The 23,493-nt window shown below is 40.3% G+C and overlaps 1 protein-coding gene across 11 annotated transcripts in view; it reads left to right on the top strand.

The window, feature by feature from the left end:
- Nucleotides 1-8,156: 8,156 nt before the first annotated feature.
- ELAVL4 (ELAV like RNA binding protein 4) overlaps nucleotides 8,157-23,493 on the top strand; it is an 87,613-nt gene continuing 72,276 nt past the window's right edge. For 3 of the 11 annotated variants that reach the window (XM_072724029.1, XM_025991868.2, XM_072724030.1), the window contains exon 1: nucleotides 11,627-11,909. Coding sequence is in view for 9 of the 11 variants with exons in the window: in XM_072724030.1 (XP_072580131.1) it covers nucleotides 11,901-11,909 (9 nt within the window). In the remaining 2 variants the exon portion in view is untranslated. Of the gene's footprint in view, nucleotides 8,597-9,575; nucleotides 9,595-11,585; nucleotides 11,910-12,276; nucleotides 12,686-23,493 lie in introns of those variants that run through there. The other 8 variants (XM_072724028.1, XM_025991866.2, XM_025991869.2 and 5 more) reach the window with 7 other exon arrangements.

Here is a 23,493-nt window from a genome sequence, read left to right as displayed (position 1 = left end):
TGTAAAGTCAATTGAAAATCTGAGTTAACCTTATGGAAAATTTTGTTTGCTAATTAAAAACTATTTATTTATAGACTCTGACATATTAGAGCTGGCAGGGACTTCAGAAATTGCCTAGTTTCAGTTCTTATTTAATCAAAAAGATTCTGGTCCAAAGAGAAGAGTGCTTTGCCCAAGGTCATAGAATTATTAGTGGTAGAAATGGAACTGGCCTTGAGGTCTTCTGGCTTCTCCTGTATTCCCTCGTGATTTAAAATGGATCTTACTTTGAGGAATACACATTGAGCACCTACTGTGTATAAGGGTCATTGCTCTAGGCATGTTTATCAGTAATACCCTGACACACAGAAACATGTAAAACTTCATGTCAGGTGGATGGAACAGCTTAGCTATCTACTGATACCAAGTTAAAAGATGTCAGGGATCCTGGGTGGCTCAGTGGTTTAGCACCTGCCTTCAGCCAGGGTGTGATCTTGGAGTCCTGGGATTGAGTCCCGTATCGGGCTCCCTGCATGGAACCTGCTTCTCCCTCTGCCTCTCTCTCTCTCTCTCTCTCTCTCTCTCTCGTGTCTCTCATGAATAAATAAATAAAATATATATTTTTTAAAAAGTTGTCTTTTCACTGCCCACATCTTGGAATTGGCACACAGAAATCCAAAGTGAGGGTGTTTGTTGTCCTAAGCCCTTGTGCATTTTGTGCCTCAGGGTACCCATGTGCTAATAAATAATAATACACTCAAGCAGACATTTATATATTATCTGAGTTACAAAACCTTTAAGATGACAAAAGAGCTTCAAAATTTTTGAACAAGATAAAAATTTTAATGATAAGGATAACATATATGACATGTACATTTTATATTCCTAAGGGTTTTTGAAGGCTAGCAAAACCTTTTTCCAGCATTCTCATTTCACTGACAATGTAAAAACAATTAAATGTGATGACTTTTTGATTATCTCATGATCCATTTTATAGATAATGAAGTGAACAAGATAAATATTGAATAATAATATCAATAAGTACCAGTTGGGGGTAAAGTTGGAATTTCTTTTTATATTTTCCTTTAAACTGTCCACAGAACCTTAGGTTATATGTAATAAATATAGTTTGTAAAACCCTGATGTAGGTTTTAAAAACTGTGATTTTAGTTATTCATTCTTCTCAGGGAGCAAACTGAATAGGTCAATATCAATAACCCTTTTTAAAGAACTTAAGTATAATTTCTGTAATAACCCAGGATTAATGGTGACTTGATAAAATAAAAGTTATGTATTTGTGAATAATTTCAGAGTAGGACCAGGGCTTGTCTAGGGACTGAAATTTCACAGGAGCCCAGTATCATTATGGTTGCCTCATAATATCATAAAGGAAAGTTAGCATTAAATAGGTATTTGTAGACTACAAGGCTTTGGGGGTTGTAATGTTAAAACATCTGTTCAAAAACCTTACATTAAAAAAAATACTCATCTTCGTTAAAGATGTGATCCTTTTCAAGGAGGTATTTTGAACTTGAAGCTGCCGTTGCTAAGGGGTTGCTAAGGGAAATGAGCTACTCAGCACTAATGTGTAACTTTATTCGTCTGCTTAAAAGTAGTTAAATCATTCCCCCAGCTTCAGAGTCAAAGAAGAGAACCAAAGAGGGTCAAGTGGAGAGTTTCCTCTTTCTGACAGGTATATAGCATGCCTCTCCTGTTTTTCACTTTTTTTCTTCATCTCCTACAGAAAAAGGAAGCAACCTTCCTGGGCATAAGAAGGGTGAAAAGGTAAACTAGACTGCTGTGCAGGGCAGGGCTTATAATGAACGTATACTGTCCCTGGCTAAAGCAGAAGCAAGTCCCCGACCACTGAGAGAAATGCTTCTGCTGATGACCAACCTCAGGAAAGGGCTTTTTATAATAACCCTGCATTAAGGGTGACACGAGAAAGAAAGGTATGTGTTCAGGAATAAAGTACCAAACAACTATGCCCTAAGCATTTGGTTTAAAAGTTTTTCTAAAATATTTGGAATCAATTATTTATGTTCTTTTACTGAGTGCCCACTATGTCCTAGGTACTGACATTCTTCATGCTGGGATGATACGGCAAATAACATACAATTTCTACCTTGTAAGCTCACAGTACAGCGTGAAAATAACAAAGAACTGTAATTCGTTGAACACAATCGGTGATAGAATTGTTTGAAAATTGTTGAAGTTTAGAATTATGCCCAGAGTTGAATTTTTGATAAGTAAAATTTGGAAAATATTTGGAAGGATTAATATCTTGGGGCTTTAGTAGACAATTCCGTTGGAAGATCAAGCACTCTTTCCTCCACTTCCAGACGGAGGCACACACATAAAATAATAGCAGGCAAAAAGGTGACCCTTGTAATTCTCACCCCTTCAGGCCAGGGTTCTATCATCACCTGGTGGCACAATACTGAAATTGCAAGCATAGATTAGGTTTTTTTTTGTTCTTGGGTTTTGTTTTGTTTTTTTATTGTTTTTGCTATAATGTCAACAAATATCAATGACATTGCCTCTTTTTTTTGAAGATTTATTTATTTATTTTAGATCATGCACACACCAGAGGGGGAGGAGCTAGGGAGAGAGGGAGAGAGAGAGAGAGAGAATCTCAAGCAGACTCCCTGCTAAGCATGGAGCCCAATGCAGGGCTTGATCCATGACCCCCATGACGCTGGGATCATGACCTGAGCCAAAATCAAGAGTAAGATGTTTAACCAGATGAGCCACCTAGACACCCTGACATTACTTTATATATATATATATATATATATATATATATATATATATATATATAAGAGATTTATTTATTTACTTTAGAGAGAGAAGTGGGGCAGGGACAAAAGGAGAGGGAAAGAGAATCCTCAAGCAGCCACCCTGCTGAGTGTGGAGCCCAACACAAGGCTCCATCTCAGGACCCCAAGATCATGACCTGAGCTGAAATCAAGAGTCGGCTGCTCAACCAACTGAGCCACCCAGGCGCCCCATTATAGACATTATTTTGAGTGTTAGTTTCTGAGTATAGAATAACATAGAGAATAAGACTTAAATTTCTCTAGATCTTCACTCTTCTATGTAGGGTTGTATTTGTAGGGAAGAGTGTGAACTGAGGTTAGACTTGTATAAATTTGCCTCTTACTAGCTGTGTGATCTTGAGCAAATTCTCTAAACTTTAGTTTCCCTAATTGGAAATCTCAGCGTTATGAGATTTATAGGCAAAGTCCCTAGTGCAATGTTGGACACATAATAGATGTGCAATAAATGTTAATTCCTACTCCTTTTATGGAAGTACTTACTGAATAAAAGGTCTGTTCTCCCACAGTCATCATAATATTCCTCTATTTATAACTTTTAAAAAATGGAAGAGGTTGGAATAGATTCAAAAGAAATCTCATGGGGGATCTAGCTAAAATGAGCTGGCTGCCACTATCCCCTTCCTGTCCTCCTCCCCACCTTTGTTCTTATATGGAATATCTGGAATTTTCTTAGACAAAGCCTATCATTCTTTAAGCTTAGCCTTAGTTCCAGCTTTTTCCAGAAAGCCTTCCCCCATCAGTCCAGATGGCATTGTCACCATCAACTATCCTTCACTATTTCATTTCGATACTCACTTTTTATATTCTCTACACTATCAAGATTCATGCATAAAGAGGGAAGTTCCTTTTCCAACCAGACTGTAAGCTCCTTGAAGGTGGGATCTATGACTTGTATTTCTTTCTGTTCTTCACACTCAGAATTTAGCACTGAACTTTGCCTATTGGGCAAAATCCTAATCTGCAACAGGCATTTTCATCAGAACTGGAACAGATTGGGGGCACCTGGGTGGCTCAGTGGTTGAGCATGCCTTTGGCTCGGGTCATGATCCTGGGGTGGTGGGAATGAGTCCCACATTGGGTTCCCTGCAGGGAGCCTATTTCTCCCTCTGCCTGTGTGTTTACCTCTTTGTGTCTCTCATGAATAAATAAAATCTTTTTTAAAGAAAGAACTGGAACAGATCATTCAGACTTTATTAGTTATTATTCTTTTACTATTCTCTAATTGTTTTGAGAGTGTCTGAATTGTATCATCCTCAACATGATTGAATTATTTAATAGGTAGGTACTAATTCATACAGTTTTTTCCTGTTCTCCATATTAATAATAGGTACCACTTCGAGCGCAGCCTCTACCAAGCCTATATCTGTTTTAATCCTGGCAACAAACACTGAGGGAAGTATTACTGTGCCCATTTTACAGAGGAGGAAACTGAGGCTGGGGAAGCCAGCATATCTTTTCTCCTAAGATGGTGTTCAGCGCCCCCTAGTTGAAGCACATGAAATAGGCCTTGGGATAGTTTTTGAGGTGGTGGTCAGTGAATTGTTGATCTTTATTCCTTTCTTATAACTGAGTGTTGCCTGGAACCAGGCTCTCTCCTGTAAGGGGCTAAGGACGTAGAAGTTCACCTAACCAATGTTTGCTGAGCCACTGCTCTATGTAAGGAGTTTTGCCAGATTTGGAAGAAGTAGGGAATGAGGACCTAATGAGGTACTCACTCTACTTGCTAAGATTTTTTTGCTTTCCAGCTTTAATACTTTGTGTCTCTCTTACTTCAAATGTATAGCCTGGTCATAATGATAGATTAAATAAGATATATTCTGAGGACATGCTGAGTTAGAAGCACATGACAAAGAAATCTCTTGGCCACTTTTTTTAAAAAAAAGATTTTTATTTATTTATTCACGAGAGACACAGAGAGAGAGACAGAGACGCAGGCAGAGGGAGAAGCAGGCTCCATGCAGGGAGCCCAATGTGGGACTGGATCCTGGGACCCCAAGATTACGCCCTGGGCCAAAGGCAGGAACCAAACCGCTGAGCCACCCAGGGATCCCCTCTTGGCCACTTTTAGATGAGGAAAACATCTTTCTAGAAAAATGCTTAGTTATAACCATTGTCACCACTATGATGGCGTATGAGATTGTGCACGTCAGGTACCTACTGTAGTGTTCGATATACAGTAGATTCTTGGTAAAAAAAAAAAAAAGTTTTTATCTGTACTTTATAAGTCCTGTTATTTGTTTCATTATCTCCTCCCTTTCCTCCCCTTCCCTTTATCTTTCCTTCCTTCTCCTCCTCCTTCTTCCTCCTACAAACTTCCTTCCTTGCTTTTTACAATACATCTATTTCTTTATTTATAGTTACAGTATTATACATGAGTTCAGGGTTTTGTTTTAACTCTATACTGAATTATTTTCAAAACTATATTAATATGGATAAAAACTGTATCTTTTGGTATGGCTACTCCGTATTTATCTGCTCAATGGCCTCTGATTTGGAAAGATTAATATTTATATGAAGTTTTTTTGTTTCTTTACTTTAAATTAGTAAGTGAAGCTTATCTGAATTGAAATGGAAAGACTTCAAATCCCTTAATGCAGGGATCTTCAGAAATCTCTGTGTTTGCACATTGACCCTGTTGAGTTTTCTTAGGCTATGGTGAAGAATATAACAGTGAAACGTCCAGACAGGGACTCCACCTAAATTAGATTTTTTTTTGATGAATGTGTATTTACCTTTTTAAGAATTTTGTAAGTAAAGCAGTTTTCCTGTCCTTTAAATTTTCTTTCCCAGAAAAGACATCCTAATGCATTAAGGGTACAGTCAAAGGCACTTCTGAAAAAGTGTACATTGATTCTAGAAAGAACCTTCTACTTTTGGCTGCTATTGTAGTGTAAGGCTTAGGAGTATGGAAAGAAAACAGGAAGATCAAGTGTGAATCAACCTGGAGGTTGGTTTACCTGCACAGGTGGACTCTTGGCAATCTAAGTGGACTAGACATCCATTTCTCACATTTTCCTACACAGTAGCATCCTTGTAGCTCTTTCTCACAATCCATAGTAGATGAAACTACTTAGGAAAGAGAAAAACATCATATGATCGGGTCATATATCTCTAAGAGAACATCGACAGTGAAATCCTGATCTTTCCCATAGACTCCGCGTCAGTCTGGTGCATTTTTCTTGCCTCTGTGATATGTTTGTATTTTTCTCATAAAATTTGATTTCATGTTTTTCATAGGAAAAAAAAGACAAAACCAATACCACAATTCATCAAAGGAAAATTAGGTTTTAAATTTTATCAAAAGCCCTTAAATAGAATATACCATCATCAGGGCATGCTGATTGCATTTTCTCTAAATAAGAAAGACCAGCAGTTTAGGTTGAGTTTTCAAGGAAAGAAGGAGAAGATAAAAAGAAATAGCATTACAGGAAAATGTCAGGTCATAGTCACTGATGATGCTATTTAAATCATGTGCCATAATCATATTAGGACAGAGCACATGGAATTCCCGATTTCTGCATGACAGTGAAGAACGGCCAGCAATTATCAGTGTGTGTGGTGTGTGTGTGTGTGTGTGTGTGTGTGTGTGTGTGTGGATATGTGAGTGTCTGTTTGCTCTACCTTCCCACCCTATTTTGCTAATTCCTTTAAGTGGCAGGAAGAGATAATCCAGACACCCAGAACAGGAGAAAAAGGTCTGCAGCTGTGCTGGGAGGTTACTGGTATGAAGAGAGAGGCTCAGTCAGACTTGGAGTTTTGTGCTATTGCACGTGAATGCTCTGGAACTGCCCTAATCGACTGAAAATGAGCCGGCTACGGTCATATGGAACAGGTCTGTTTAGCCACATCGCTGGGTAGCATGGCAGATGGTAGGCCGTCAATGGGTGGTATTGATTGGCTAGATTTGCCTTAGGGTAACAAGACTATGGTCCTTAAAACCCCGCTTCATCTTATTTTCCTTTGTGCAGCTACGTACAGTTGTGGTTTTCTCTTCTCACTCCCCAAACCCCCAATATCTCCTTTTTATCCCTTTTCAAATCAAAAGTCTTTCTTGGTAATCAAAATAGAGAGGTTACCTTGAGATAAACACTCTTTAAATTATCACCAAGGCAAGAAAACTCGAGAATATTTTATTTACTAGGCTGATTACATTTTAATGTTTGAAGAAAGTGACATTTTTTAATTAGTGTTTAAGACATATGGTGAGTGTACAAATTAGCTTATTTCATACAACCAGAATTTGATGAGAGCAACTCCTCCTTCTCATTCCCCAGTTAAAAATTGTCACTTGAAACTTAATATATGCGAGGAGGTTAAATGGTATTAAGTGATGCAGCCTTGACTTAAAGATGAAGGAGACAGTCACTGTTGTGTGTGGCTAAATATTGCCTGGATGGGCTGGAAAAATACTAGTATCGACATCTGTGTTTGCAAGAGGATGTGGAAGTTCCAGGGCTTTAATTTTGTCCAGCCAAGAAAACCAAGTCCCAGGTATCTGTGCGTGTTGGTTTCTCTTTTAGATACGAGGGGACGTAGAATAGTGGATGCACGCTCTGTAATAAAATCCTCCTTAAAATCAGGCCATATAACAATGTAAGTGATGAGATTTATTTTTGTCCAGGTGGTCCTTTATCTGTGAACATCCACCCTCCATCGCTTGGAGCTCTCAGCCTGGGACATTCTATTTATTCCTGGCAGAGGAGCAGATTAATTGGAATAGAATTGTACAAAGGAGACACCAAGTTAGCTATATACCCAAAATAACACAGGACAGAAACGTTCCACTTGGAGGCAGATCTTAGGGAAAAAGAACAGAACTGGGGAGAGATATATGATTACTTTGCTCTTGTGGTTGTTTATAGCTATTCATATAATTGGATTTTTGAAAGAGGTGCTTAAGATCTTGCTTTTGTTTTACTTTCAAGCTTTTGGGTTATTTCCTATCATGAAGGACCCTATCAGACAAACCTAATGCTTTACCCAGAAGCAAAGTTGCGCCCTCAAACTCTTGCCTCCATCTTGCATGTGCTTCGTCCATATGTTTACTTTTGAATTGGTTTTTTATCATGTGAATCAATATTCTCCTCCCTTTGCTAAAGGAGGATCATTTCCGTGGAGTTTCTGGTCGTCCCCCACCACCCCCTTGCTCTGTGTCGCTTGGGTTTTCCTTGCTCATCCCTCGCTGAATGAAACAAAGCATGTTTGTGTTTCCTTCTTCACAGCTCTTATTAGAATTGGTGCTGGTGTTTTGTTTTGCTTCCTCGCCAGAAGTCAGGAGATGGAATTTTATTTATTTATTTTGACAAGATACAGGGAGAGAGGAGCCCGGTGCCCGTTAGGAGGCTGGCGTTTCTCGCATCACACTCCACACCTGGGGCGGGGCGGGGGGGGGGGGGGCAACAGCCCTCTAGGATGGTTCATCTGAGTCTGTGCCCTCTACCCACCTGGTGGCTGTGTCGTGAACTGTTACTTTAAAGAGTAGTTTAGACACCAGCCATGTTTGGGGCAGGCTGCTCCTTCCTGCAAAGAGAGCAGCGCACGTGAAGGAGCCCACGGTGGGGGAGATGCGGGGAGAACGCGGCTCGCGGGCTCAGGTTTTAATGTGCGAACTCAGGGGAAATCCTATATTGACTGTTCCGGGGCGCGCAGCAGCACTGAAGAACCCTTTGCAGACGGAGTGCTTTGCAAAGGATTCTAACTGTTTCTCTTAAAACAAAATCTGTGGCAAGATGTTTGAAATCAGCAGGACGCTTAATGCTGCTTTGTTAAATAATGAGGTAATATTTTGTCACTTTTTTCTGGGCAGCATCTGTTTCCCCCCCCCTTCATTTTTATCCCCCTATGTTTATGAAGGATTCTCTTTTTTTTTTCTTTTTTCTTTCTCCCTCCCCCGCCCCCCCCCCTTTTTTTTCTTCTCCTGGAAGTCAAGGAATACAGTTCACGCTTCCCTTTCTGTTCCTTCCTTTTGGTGCTTTTGGAGAATTTGGTTTGTCTTTTCCGTTTGCAGCTTCAGCCGGCTGCTGTTCGCTGGCCCATTGTGCCACGTAAGGCTTCTGCGCTGCGCGGAGTAGGGAGTTATTAACGCTGAATTGGCTTCTGGTACAGTCCATCTGGACCCTGTGTGGGAAAGCTGGCTGCCGGCGACTGATGCTGACATGTCCGCAACCTTTGGGATGTGTGCATGGTGGCAAGGGGCTGACTGATAGGAGAGTCCTCCTTTTAAGGGAAATTGTTATTAATGAGTCCAGAAACTGCTCATTTATGGTAAGAGGGATCCAGCGACGCTGGCGGCCCCACAGCTCTGGGGTGTCATTTTTAGGTCGCCTTAGCTGCCCGAGTGAGACAAGTTTATTTCTCTGGTGGTGGAGGATTGTGGCAGAAGGAAAAAAAAAATCCTGCATGACTGGGAGACTCGCCTGCCTGATTCTTGAGATAATATATTGAGAATCTGTTGCTTTACAAATGTCACACCACTGATGGAGCGGTCAGCCCCTCACTCTGAAAGATGAATGGTACTATTGGAAATGCAATAATAAGGTTGACTTTTCCCAACAATAGCATTCGGCCTTTGTCTTTAGAGAAAAGGCCTCTGAGGACATTTGTGCATTTGCTTGAGGATTCCCTTGAAAGACTTCAGAGTGGAGGGTTTTTGGAGAAGTGATCAATATACAAAGTGCATGGATTTTCCAGCCTCGCAAGCCAGCTGATTACTTGGGCCGTAGTGCACAGTCCTGCTTCAGCTGAGCGGCCACAGCATCTTCTGATACACCTGATGGTAATTAATAGCTCGCTGAGCGTGCTGGGGTTAGGCTGGATGCGGGAGAGTGGTTTTAAGAAATTCTGACTTTGGTAACCTCCAGAGAAAGGCAAAGGAAATATTTTGCTCTGGAGTGAGCTGTTTTCATCTGTGTGTTTGTCAGCCCTGCGTTCATGGGTTTCTCCTCACAGTACTCTGTGTGGGGGAGATGGCACTCAGGACTGCTGTCATTGATTTAGGGCACCTGTCCCTGCCCTGCGTCTGTGTGTTGTGCTCTGTAGAACACTCAACCTAGGACTTCATCCCGGGAACCCAGTTCAGCAGATCCAGTGGTACTATTGTGACTTGTACGACTCTTTGTATATTTGCTAGAGAAATTATTTTAAAAGTTTACTTAATTCAGTCTGGTTCCACTTGAAGGGATTATAGTTTTGACATTTCTACTTTTCTGTTTCATGGATTTGTATTTCTAACAGCTCGATGCATTAATATTCAACTCTAATTTTCCATATAGTGTACCCAACATGTATTATTTCATGGTGTATCTATATTTTTCAAAGCGTGCATATCTATGTATATTTATGGGTGTGTGCTCGTGAAATAGTAGCTGGGAGACAATAGTTCTAATTTTTTAAATGTAAAGGTTATTTCCTTTTTGACTAATTTTTCACGGGCCCATCTATTCTCGGACTTGGGGTCCAGAGTGTAGCATGATTTTCAGTCTGTATTTCTATTCTTCCCAGGCCCATCTCGCTGCCAAGTCCAGCCAAAATTTAAATTATGTTGCATTATTTCTTTAGTAACATTTGTTACCTCTCTGTATTCACTGAAGAACAAATTGACTAAACTATGAATTAAATAAATAGTGATAAATTAGCTTTTTGGTTAGAAGTAAAGCGTTAAGTTCCTCAGGTAAGCCACCTTAAAACCCAAACCAGAGCAAATTACTGTACACTGAAGGCTGGTATCACAGAAGTTATGAAATGCACAACATAGGCAGGCGGACTGTATACATCACCACACACTTGCTAGATGTCTCTTTGCAAGTCTTTTCAGAGGCTGAAGAAAAAAGACATCTTTTGGAGGAGAGAAGCAAAATCACGTGTTCAGTCCAGCAAGATGAGCACTCTGTACCGGTCATGAAATGACGCTGTTGTTAAAAGCTTGCTTTACCATTCTTTATAGCAGTGGGGATAGTAAAGAGAGATTGTGTTTTAGTGGATTTTTAAAAATTCAGATCATGCCCCATCCAAGTTGAGAAATAAATTCATTTAAATAAATCATTCATCATTCTGTGTTTTGAAAAGCTCAGACAGAAGGCAGAAAGGTAGAGGCTGACAGCTGCCCTCCCCCCCCCCCCACCAGCTTTTTTTCTTTTTTTATTAGGAAGTAGTTTTCTGAATCAAACTTGGAGGAACCCAGTTTGTGGAGCAAACACAATCTCAAACTTGCTTTCTCCTGAAACGCTGGCCTGGTTAGCTGCGGAAGGAGCATTACTTACTAAAAATCAGCAATATTAGGAAATAATAAAGTTAAAATGTAGATGTATTAGCACATTAAAGTGCTTTTGTTGTATCTTTAAGCCTAGAGGCAGATCATTAAATATGCATTTCGCTAGAAAGCAACTGTCGAGAAAGATAAGGTGGTTGAAAATATTCTATCCTGGAAAAGCCCTCTGTCAAAGGGGTTTGGCGTTGCAGCCCTCAGGACAGGGGAAAGGGGGGACACTCCCACTGTTAGGGTTTGCAAGTGGCCGTCCGGTGACCTGCAGTTGTTACAGTACTTTTGAGCTAGGAGGAGGGAAAAGGTAAAAATACAAGTATGGCTGTTGTTGCTTCAGCCTGGCCTTAATTACCAGACACAAGAAGCAGTTCAGAAATCTGGTCTCTGTTGTTGTAGAGGTCACCAAATCATTAACATCGTCAATCTGGCAGTAGCTAATTTAAATAGCACCTGATGTTGCAACGCCTCCCTTCGTTTCCCCAGCCAATCAGATCCTGGCTTCGGCTGACAGATGGTCCCATAAATGGATGTAAAAAGGGGAAGCTTCGAGCCAATTTCAGCAAGGCTCTGTTCAGTTGTTCTTATCTACATCCTAGAATCGGGGGTTTCAGCTCACTGCTCCTTTTCTTTCTTTTTTTTTCTTTCTCTCCCCCATCCCCTCCCCCCAAATAATTGATTTACTTTACAATCATCCACATTGTGTTTTGTGGATCTTTAAATATATATAACAATAGTAGTCATTTAAAAAATATATCCTGAAACCTTTGCAAATTTTAAAAGAAGAGTCGAAGCTCTGCGAGACCCAATATTTGCCAATAAGAATGGTTATGGTAGGTATGACTAGATTTATAATCTGTTGTTTGTGTTGCTGGAGGGAAGAAAAGCATCTACACCTTGACCAGTCTTATGCTTGCACAAGAGTTTAGTTCTCTGCTGCTGTTTGGTTCCTACATTTACTATCTCTTTTGTGTAGAGAGTGCCGGTAGGTCCTTTTATTGAAAAGCAGTGGGGAAATAGATTGTCATTTTTAACAGGTCATTGTCAGTTTTCCCTTCAACATAAAGGAGGGGGCTGGTATAGAGGGGAGGTGGACTGAAATAATTGCTGGTTTGCTGAAAGAGGTTATATTACATGAGACCATATTGGCAGAAAAGGCTTTTTTTTTTTTTTTTGTAAGGGAGAGGGGGGTTTGTCTATATGCCTGGGTTTTGTGGGGCTGGAGGTGGATGCAGCGGGGCTAGGAATCTCCATTTCCATGCTGGAAATGTAAAGCTCGAGAGGCAGCTCCTGGATCCTGAACGTTGAGATGGGCAGTGGTGTTTCGGGGGACTGCGCAGTCAAAACGGCAAAGAGAGTGATTTATTTGGGCTTCAGTAAATGCTGCATCTTGTATTTCAAAGAGTTTCCTGTCATGACCTCATAAAAAAGAGGAGGCGGCTTGTTTGTGTAGCGGTGCCTGGCGTGTTGAGTTGTTGCTTCCTTCCCTGGGCAGCAGCTCTGTAAGAAGGAATGTCAGCTTTTACATAACGTTCCTTTCCGCTTTTGACACACTGTGTGAGGGTCCATCTTCTTCTGATCACAGATGGAGTGGAATGGCTTGAAGATGGTAAGTGAAAATTCAGAGGAAGGCAGCTTGGAGATTCCAGCCGTGTGTGTGTGTGTGTGTGTGTGTGTGTGTGTGTAAGGATGATGGACTGTGCATCGTAAATCACCGTGCAGATCGTGTGTGTATGTGTGTGTTTATTAGTATTTCTCTTTTCTGAAAGCCAGAATCCATCTCCAAGTGTAATGGCACTGCATGCACACAAGGCACACACACTGCCTCTTCCATCGAACACACATTTAGCCAAGCAAGGTTGGTGTCTTTTTTGACAATCACAATGTCACCGTCGCTGTTGGCTGGCGTGTCCACCGCCTCTGTGAGCTTTCAGCAGAATTACATGACTGTTAAAGTTAAAGGCACATTTCTTTTTTAGTCTCCTACTAGGAGTGATGGGGAAGGCTGGATACGAGGGGTGGGGAGGTGGGGTTCAGTACCAGCAGATGCATTTGTGAAACAGGACTTTGGGATGTGGAAGGGGAAGTGGAAAACCTTTCTGCCAAAGTAGTAAATCTATTTTTAGCATCATCTTTTTCGGGGAAAAAAAAAGAAGCAGGGAAACTCCTTGAGTGCCGCTCCTGTCGCCTGATGTTGACCCCGAAGACATGGCAAAAAATGGCACAATCAGATGCCACGGGTGCCCACTTTGACTTTGAATTTCACCAGCAATAGCTTTCACAGGGGCTTCAAAGCCGGGTGTGTGGGGAGGCTGTAAATTCATATCCATCTCACTTATTTTTTGCTAGCAAAGCCTGGGGAGGACTTTTCGCTCTGCATAGATGTTATAACAAAGCTGTGGTCTTTTTCCCATTCTTAGAGGATTGCCTTTGTCTGGCTGCTTGTTTTGATGGGTGTAAAACAAATAAGATTAGACCGAGCAGCCCAACTGAAAGCGATAGCTGGGAGGAAAACCCAATGAAAGGTTGCCGGGGAAACGAACAGAGGAAAAGCCGAGTCGGGAGCAGGTGGCTATCATGAGAACACACTGCAAACAGTGTAAAAAGGGGGGAGGACAGGACCTCGATTATCTTTGCTGTTCTTTGTGGCCGGCCCAACTTTAATTATTCTTTATAAATAGGTGTTAATTACATTTCTAACTCTGGTTTACAGTGATTTTTAGAAATCTATTTTTAAGCATCTGTTCTGTCTCTCCTGGGTTTTTGTGTTTTGTTTTGTTTTGTTTTTTTTGTTGTTGTTGTTTTTCTTTTTGGTTTAAAAAACAGAGAGAGGGAGAGAGAGAGAAGAAGACGAGGGGGAAGGGAGGGTAGGGAATCTTGCTTTTTTCCCCCCTTTCTCTCTCTCTCTCTCTTTCTGTCTCTCTCTCTTTCCCCCTTTTCCCTGCTGTGAAATTGTACGTGCGAAAAATCGCAAGGAATCCTGTGAGGCCATTTGAAAAAAATGTAAATTATATTGAATGAAGTTGACGGAAGCATAATAGTGAACTCCCACAGCTGATAGGTTCTGCAAATGATTTCTTAGAAATTTCCAGCAAATATCCATAGGAAAAATATAGGTAGAATAGATTTACCCTAAAGCAATGATTTTGTGCTAGGTGATATTGGTGTTTTTACTAAATCAGATGTTGATACTACAATTCCAGGGAGTTCATTGCATCCCTCGTTTTATATCCTAAGTAGAAATTACTTTTAAAAATAATAAATGAAAAACTGTATTTTGGCCTTTGCTTCGTTTACCACTCTATACCTCTAACCACAAGGTCCATCAGGCTGCACCCTTGCAGCAACTGCAAGGCATTTGGTCCTGGGTCTGATCTTGGCATAAACTGAGTGAAAAGCTGATTTTTTTTTTTTTTAGTGTCTCTGAATGTCTAGGACCCGTGCGTGCGCTGGGTGACAGGCGTCTCTCCCTTTTTCTCTGAGTGTGCTTTCCTAGTAGGTTCTTTTTCTCGTGATGGTGGGTACCAGAGAACTGAAAGGTATAGTGCTTAGGCGAATAGGAGGTAGCATAAAACCATGATCTGTTATGGTTCCTTCCAAATTAGATACATGATCACATAGCTAATGTTGAGCCCAAAAATGAGATATTAAAATTATACTGAAATATGTTAAAAGGTTAGGAAATATAATTGGCTTTACTGAAGGTACTCTTAATTTTTACTCTCTCCATTGCAAATCTCTGCACTCACCGCCCCCCCTTCTTTTTTCCTTGCAAAGGGCTTCTTTTTGTTTTGTCTTCTTATTGGGGGATTTTTAAAAAATTTTGTTCTGACTCTTGAGGAAATATATATAAACTTATTTTTTGTCATATGTCGAACACTCGAACCTTTGCATAGTCATATACCTCTTAAAGATTAGACTAGTTTTTTATTATCTCTAATAGAGTTTCTTTTTCTGAGAAATTTCTAGCATTTTTTAGTTAGGGGGAAAATCGTTTCCATAAGAACTGTCACCTTGTCATGGGTTGTAAAAAAGACACGTGGTTCTACTGCTGACCTTTCTTGCTTCTTTGTCTTAAAAATATTAATGCCTACTACCTGCATGTGGAGGTGTGCCTTTATGGAAACACAGGGCTGAGTGTGCATTTATTAAGAAATGAAAATCTGATCAGAAATATTTCTGCAAAAAACACCTGACTACATCGCAGTTTTCATGATCAGAATGTCCGTATATATCATTGTAACATCATGGCTACATCGTTTAATATTTAAATTTTTAAAAGGATAAAATGAAAATAGCTAGGGAAATGGCTGAGAAACTGCTTTGAGAATCACAGACTTATAATTTTAATATCTCGGTTAGAAGGAAAAAAAAGCCTAACAAGCAACTTAGCCACTCATTTCTGTAGTCCCATTCATTTCTAACTGCCATTCATTCAAGTCATCGTCCTGGCCAGATACAGATGAGCTTGCTTCTGTTTGATAGTTTTCCAAAGCCTTAAAAGTTTTTCCTCTCCCTATAGCCCTTTATTGGTCCTTTGAATATTCAAGGATTTTGTGATGAGAGGAGGGCCAGAGTGTTGTGAGCTAATAACAATGGAATTTTTCTCTTAAGGAAAGAGAAAGAAAATGAGCTACGCATCTGCGTTTGAGTTTGTAACTCAGTCTTGAAAAAGGGTTTGAGACCTGGTTGACTTCACGTATTTTAAACTTAGCATTTCTGTTGGGGGTAATCTGCTTGACATTTCGAATCTAGAGATCATGCCTGAATAGTGCTTTGTGTGTGTGTTCAGTGTCTCTAAAAGAATTTGTGGGTGAATCAAGGTGTTTTTCTCAAGTAAGAATTACCACTAACAATGAAAAGGTTTCCTCAGGGCAAGTCCTTTCTTTGGTTTGATTTCTTCCCTTTGCACTTATTTCTTTATTGTGGGTGGATTCTTTTCCTACATGTAGACCAAATACTGTTCCTTCCGTGAGAATATATGCTGCTTCACTTAGTCCTTGGCATCTTAATGCCTTATTTTAATTAAAAAAAGAAAAAGAAACAAATTGTGTGTACCGCAAAGAAGGAATGGCGGTGTTGATAGAGGTCATTGTGTGTGGACGGAGGTACTTTGGCCTTGACAAATTTCTTCATCAGTTCCAATGATCTGTGGCCACCAGGCACTTAATTTATATGCCTGGACACTTAATATGTACATTTGTTGTTGAGCTGGCCAGCGGATGCTAGACACATGAGTGTGCGCTGGCAAATGCTGCAATGCAGTATTTTTTCCCAATGTCATTAGGAATTTTGGGGGTATAAAGGGGCACAAACATTCTCAAGCTTTTATCTTACTATCTTCCAGTAGATGGACCATGTTGTAAAGAATTGGCCAAATATCCTTTTAAAAGTGAAGTCAACCTTTTATTGCCCGCTATCTGTTCTTCCATCCATTAGATAGATATGTGGCAAATATGTATATGTGAAAGAGGGAGATTCTGTGTGTGTGTGTGTGTGTGTGTGTGTGTGTGTATCTGTGTAGGCATGTGTGTTTCTGGAATCCTGCACCTGTCTTAGGTTTTCCTTATTTGGTATTACCAAATGTGTATACATACTTGCAAGTGTATGTGCATCTAAAAATGGAAAGAAAACCAAACTGGGCTGGCTTCCCATAAGAAGTGGCTTCTCCTCCTCACAAACTCCAAGAGTTTTCTTATTAGAAAAATGCAAAACTTAATCAAAAAGATATATCCAGACCCTGCAGACTTCCATTAGTAAACAAACACCTTCCTTTAGTTGCCACTTGAGAAACTACAAATGTGCAGATCCATAACAATATTTGTGATCTCGAAGCTGCTCTCTCAATCAAGGGGATGGGTTCAAATTAAAATGTACGTGTATGTGGAAGGAGAGTTGCTTTTTCTTTGGGAGCATTTGAACCTAATCTTTAACCATTGGTAAAAACAAGTAGGAGGTAGGGTGCCTGTGTTCGCAGTTCCTGCATTGTTTTGGGAGTTTGTGTGTGTATGTGTGTGCTTCAGAAACATCCTCGTATTTTTAAGATCTCAGTGTATTTTAAGGGTAGAGGGCTATTATAGGTGAGTGGCTTTTTAAGGGTGAAAAGAAAGGTGATCTGTGGATGGGTGGGAGTTGTCACAGGCAGTAATTGTCATAAATTACTCATCTAGAAATGGAAAGAGAAAAAGGCTGGAGGACAAGAGTGGAGAGGGGCACCAACATGTGGATCTGCGCCTGCCGATAGAAGAGATAATGAGTGAGAAATTTGAACTGGTGCAGTGCGGGAACCCAATCATTTCTCAGAACCTTGACTTTGCAGGTTCATTACTTCCTTGCTTGCTTGTTCACACCTTTAATTATATCCAGTTTGGGATGCTAGCTAGGGGCACCAAAGATGAGCCATTTTGTTTGTTGTTTACTTCATTAAGTATTCAGGCAGAGTGCTCACAATAGCTTTGGAGCATCAGTGTTAGGAATCAAGCACTTTGGAAATGGAATTGTTACAAAAGAATAAAAAATAAGAAAGCAATCAGCCAGCTAGCTTGCTTTGGATGTTCACTCTGCTTAATGGTAATATTTATGCTGTTCCTTGTACATTCATTAAGAAATAAATTATGCAGTGTCAGTGCTCCTAATATGCTGGTTGCTCCCCCTGCCCCCCCTCGCTCTCGCTCTTCTCTCTCTCTCCCCACGCTCCACCCCCAAGATTTTGCCTTTTACTTGGCCATTTTAGGACGGACCATTTTTGCTATGGGGAAGATCATCCTTCAGTTCCTCGTTCTATTTAATACCAGAGATGTTTTCCCCTCAATATGGATCTTTCTCCATCAGGATCACGAAATGCTGAACACCATAAAGGAATCTTTAAATAATTTTTGTTGAGGAAGCAGTGAAAATGTTGAAGAAATAAGGTCAATGTAATTGTTGTGCTTGCGCTTTGTTTTTTGTTGTTTTTGGAAAGCCTTATTTTTAACCACAAAAGTAAAGTGCAAAACTAGCATATGTGATTTTTTAAAAATGGAAAAAGATACAAGTCATAGGTCTCTCTTAAAAATAACTCACCTGGGACTCTTGGTTTGAAAGATAACATTTAAACTCGAGTTTAATTTTTTTAATTATTCATGTTAAAGCTATAAAAATATAATTCATAAATATATTTTTTCTATAAGAAGTTTAGTTCTATTTTCAGGATATGAGGAAGTAGAGAAACAATTCTAGCAAGATGCTGAATTCTGAAAAACACACCACAACGTGGAGGTTGCCTCCTCTCTGCACTTTGTGGCGTTGAATCCACTCCTGCTCCTTCTATGACTCAGTTACCTTCTGTCGTCTACTTCTTGTGGCGACTAGCCCTTGAAGTTGTTTTCCCAGGTGTGTTCATTGAGGAGGCTAGGCTATTATCTGTTGAGGACTTACTATGTACTTTCTCTGGAAGGTGGAATTCAAGGTCACCGTTTCTTTTTCTTCTGGCACTGATCAGAAGACAGAATAAGAGTGTAAGTAAGTCCCTATGGTTGGGGCTAAGGTTCAGGTGAGGGCTTGTAAGGTTGGTTGTTAGGTAACCCAGTTTGTGTCAAGCTATGGGAAGAGATCTGTTGGAACATTCAAATACACAAATGTTTTTCTTTTTGTATTTGTAAGAGCCTCGGCATGACTCCAAAAGATAGAAGTCAAAGATCTTCTGGATATTTTTGTCTGTAAGTTTCCATGTATGGAGATGTTTGCTTCCAGGAAAGGTAAAGTTTAGACAGGAGGAGGAACTTGTCTTTCTGTCTGCTACCCATGGAGCTTGGCTAGAGCCAATCAATTTTATAGAAATGCGAAGGCTGTTCTAACAGAGATGCCTCTTTGAGTACCTCTCCCTCATGTCACCCTCCAGGGAGGACCTCAGAAGACAGTGACCCTCTTGGCAGGCCCTTGTGCAAACGGTAAGTTTGCACATGGAGCAGATGTCATAGAGTAATGTCGTGATACACACCCACATCCTGCCTACAGCGGGGTGGGGATGGTATAGATGGACAGCCACGACGCCCAGTGTGCTTGGGATGTGCCAATAATGGCTTCTCAAGTAGCCTGTGTTTTCCTAAGCTGGCAGTCCAAACCTTTAGAGTTTTCCTTTTTAATTTGTACTTGAAAATTAACAGGCTGAGTTGAACTTTTCTCTTTTCAAGTGCCCCCTTTGAAGATGCAGCAGTAGTAAATACAGCTTTAATGATAAACTTTAGCTCTAAGTGCTATTTAAAAGTCTGTCATGGAAAGCCTGAGAACTTGCAATCTTTACTAATGAAACTTTTATTAGGAGAGTGCTCACTTAAAATGGAGTAAACGACTAAGTCCCTGGAATGTGTGATTTTGACCAGATTTGACTCATCCTCTCTTATGTTACTTTTTGTAATACAGCCAACCACACATCTAAAATTCTGGATATTGTACTTGTCTTCAATATTAATTATCTCTGTTGATGCACTGGGTACAGACAGTACAATTCCCACAAGTCCAGATTCTTACTGTAACACCAAAACAAAAGTGATATTTATGAATAATATTGGGAAAGTTGTCCTCATAGTAACCATTCCCCAAAGGAAACTTTACATAAATGTGCATTTATTATTCAGGATATTAAAAGGGAATCCTTAGCTTTTACTTTTTAATTTGGGCTAAAATATGTAAATTGGTTTTATTTTGGAGTTGCTCTGTTTTAGGTGGCTTTGGGGGAGGATAACTTTCTAGCTTGATTATATTTTAATCACCTCTGTAGTAGAAAAGGTTCCAATCCTGAAATCAACCTGGTTATTGTGATTAGGACCCAGAGGGCCAGTGTGCAGATGGAGCTAAAAGCATTTACATCGACTTGTACGTATGTAGAAAAATTAGATTTGTTTCTGCTAGATACCACTATCCCCATGTCCTTAGTGGCAGGGCCAGCTCAGAGGCTACGGAACCACAAGTCTTTCTCTGGATTCACAGGATCTTCATGGTGTGCCTGGTACAGGCAACAAACTGGAAAGGTTGCATCTTGTTTTAAGAAACCAGGAAGTGCCAAGGACTTTGAAGTCAGGTGGACTTGGGCTAGAATCCTGACTTTCCCTATTAGCAATTGAGTGATCTTGGATGAGGTCCTTCAGCTTTCAAGCTTCAATGTCCTCATCTTTAAGAGGAGATGAGAAGGCCTGACTCACAGGGTTTTGTGAAGATCAGACGAGACACAGTATGGGAAGGCACCAGTCATACAGCTGACTACTAAAGATGCCTAGAGAATGTTAGGTCTCTTTCAGTCTCCCTGTGCCAGATGTCCTGGGGAGAAGTGACATTGAATGCTCTCCCCAGAACTCAAGGAGGGTGGGGGTGACATACAGTAATTTTTAAATACAAACAAGCCCTCAGTTCTTCCCTGGAATTGTGTGGCTTTATTAGGTTTTCTGCATTCTCATAGGCTTTGGCAAGGTGCATTCATAGTCCCCTTTGGAATTAGAATTAACTTGGGATTTAGTTGTTAAAAAGAGAAAAAAGGTGAATATAAAATTAATTTTAATCAGTGCTGTTTTTTCCTTTTTTAATTTCATGAAAGAGTCTGTTAGGAAATTCAGAAGTCAAGCAGGAAAAAAAATGGGTTAAGCTAATGAATACAGTCTCATCTTTGCTGTCTAAAATATATTATTATAACCTGTGAGCTATTTGACTTTGGCCCAGAAACCAGCTTACTTTGGAGCTATTTTTTTTCCTCTTTACCACACCAGCTTTTTTCTTCTATCCCTCTTATTTCCCCAGCAGACTGAATTTTGAAGTTCTATTTTTCAAGGAGTGGTGAAGAGGTTGAGGCAAAAAGTGGCTTAATGAGATTTTTCTAACTTGCCATCAGTTTTCTTTCTCCTGCGTGGTGAGGCAGGATGATGGATGGCTTTGGCAGCGCAAATAGCTCTAGAAGCGATTGCATTGACTAGAGAGGTGTGGGAGATGTGAGCAGAATGCTGGCCCTCAATTTATGACCCTCCCATTTGCAGAAAGGAAAGGACAGGACGAGAGTCACCATAAGGGCCTTGATGTCACTGTTGATCACATGCACTTGGGAAGGGGTAATGGGGGTTGTCAGGACCGGTGTTAGGCCGAGCCTAATTTTGTGCCTTTTCCCCAAGGCTCAGAAAGGGGGAATAAACAGGCACGTTCAATAAAATTCACAGGTTGTTCTAAATTGAGACCTGTTGCTGTTACCAATGAGGGTGAAGAAACAATGTAAGTAGTACCTGAAGGGGTTCACGACTGAAACTGAAAAAAATATGTAATGTCCTTGGAACAGTATTTTAATGTCATGGATTTGGGATTTCACTTTATGTGATCATGAGAAGATTGTGAAAGGGAGTCATTTTTTTCCTTCAACCGAATCCTTAAAATCAGGGGAAGGATTATAAATTGATTTGATCCCCCAAGCACCGTTTTGCAGGACCTACCCTTCTGTAAAAAAAAAAAAAAAAGACTCCTTACTATGAAACAGACAATAGAATTTTTCTCTTTCCACGTGTATCTATTTCAAGGCTTCCCCAAGGTTCTTCTAAGGATTTTGTAAGCAGCCTTGTGCACCAACTTTCTGGAAGAATTTGGTTGATTTTTACAGCATGTTTTGGTACGGGTGGAAATACAGTAGTGGAAGAAGGGAGATTGAATGTAGAGAGGCTAGAAGATGTTTGTGCATAGGTTAGCCTAGAAAAATCTCACACCTATTAGTGGAGGCTCAAAAAGAGATGATTGGGTGAGCGATTTGAGCAGGTGACTGGGCAGGGAAGGGGCAGGTGGATATTCTTAGGATCTCCTTGCTAGATAAATGTTTATATTTTGTTTATATTATTAAAAAAATTGCCCCATATTTAAACCAGTACTTGAGTCACCACTCCTTTATGCTTAAACCTTTGGCTTAAGGTTATCAGCAAGAAGAAAAGACTTTTAGCTTAGAAGAACTTTAGTAAAAACTCTTAAACAGGTCTCCAGTTGGTGGATTTTGGAGACATGGGCTTACAGTTGGCTATAATCATAACAGTACTCTTCCTGAACTATCATCATGTCAATTTTCCAAGAACAGAGGATCTTGTATTTCTAGAACTTCACAATTCCCAGCACAGCTCTGCTGTAATGGCTCTGTGACTAAGGAGATGATTTCTCATATTCACTTCACATTGTATCATTTTTGTCCTATGGTGTTGGGTTGATCTCCCTAATGTAGTTAGGGCAGGTGTTGTTAACCCCTTTTTATAGAAAGTAAAGCTCAGCTGCCTGCCCTGGGATACATGTTTAACAGTATCAGACGTCTTAGCTCCGGAGTGCTGAGGAATACGTTCAGCTCAGACAAAGTTAACTTCCCTAGGAGCAAAAAGCAAAAATGAAAGCAAATCAGTAGAAATAATTCCTTTTCTAGATCAGATTTTTCAGTGTGGAATAAGCAAATACAGTTGCATGTCTGGGCCTATGAACCACATTCTGGGTGCCTCCTGGAATGTCACAGTATTTAAAACATGTTCTAAAATAGTGAGTAAGGACTATGACAGGCAAAATGTGCAAAGTGTCTCAGCAGAGGAGGTCCAATAGACAGAAGAGGAAACATCCCATGCTGCTGGGGAAAGGAGACAGTCTTCAAGGAGGAAATGCCATTTGGGTGGAGCCAGGAAAGATGGGTAGGCGGGGAAATCAGGAAAACGGGGCATCCCGTGTGGAAGGAAGAGTATAAGTAAAGGCATGAGATGGACACTTGCCTAAGGAATGATAATTAGTATGGTGTAAATGCAACATAGGATGCATAAAGATAAAGCTAGAGAGATAGAGAGAACTTATCATTTAGGAAGGTTAAGGTGTCTGACTTGGTTTTAACTTTATTTGAATCAGTAGCTACGAAATGTCTTAGAGACTTATAGTTTCCTGATTGTCTGGGAGGGTTGAGACTTGCCTTTATTGGGTCATGATTTCTCAGAAGTTGAGGTCATCCAAAAGATACTACTGAATTAGACATTGGTTATTTAGAGAGAATTGGCATTAAAGCATTCTTCTAATCAGAGTATGATGTTATGATGATGATGCTGCTCACTGGTGCAGTCACATCGAGGATTGCTTTTGGGGTTACAGTGCCAAAAAGCACTAGGAGGAAAAAATATCAACTTTATTTCAGATTGCAAAGAAGTGTGCTATTAGAGGAGCACGCTGCATTCTCTTACCAGCTGCTCATGTCATGGGAAAATGTGTGGCCAGAGAAAGGATGATGGTAGTTGGGGAATCAGCTTATTTCCACCAGAATAGAAAACTACCCACTTCAGACTTCCAAGTGCACGTGCCAGGGCATGCTTGTCTTCCCTGGTAGCCTGTGAACTCTGGAGAGCAGAGATCATGTCAAATGCTCTCTGATTCAATGTTGGGCACGCGTTTATTGAATCGAGTTAT

This window comes from Vulpes vulpes, chromosome 10, assembly GCF_048418805.1.
Source record: "Vulpes vulpes isolate BD-2025 chromosome 10, VulVul3, whole genome shotgun sequence".
NCBI classification, from domain to species: domain Eukaryota; kingdom Metazoa; phylum Chordata; class Mammalia; order Carnivora; family Canidae; genus Vulpes; species Vulpes vulpes.
Note: the sequence above shows the minus strand (reverse complement) of the source record. Positions and strands in the feature narration are given on the sequence as shown.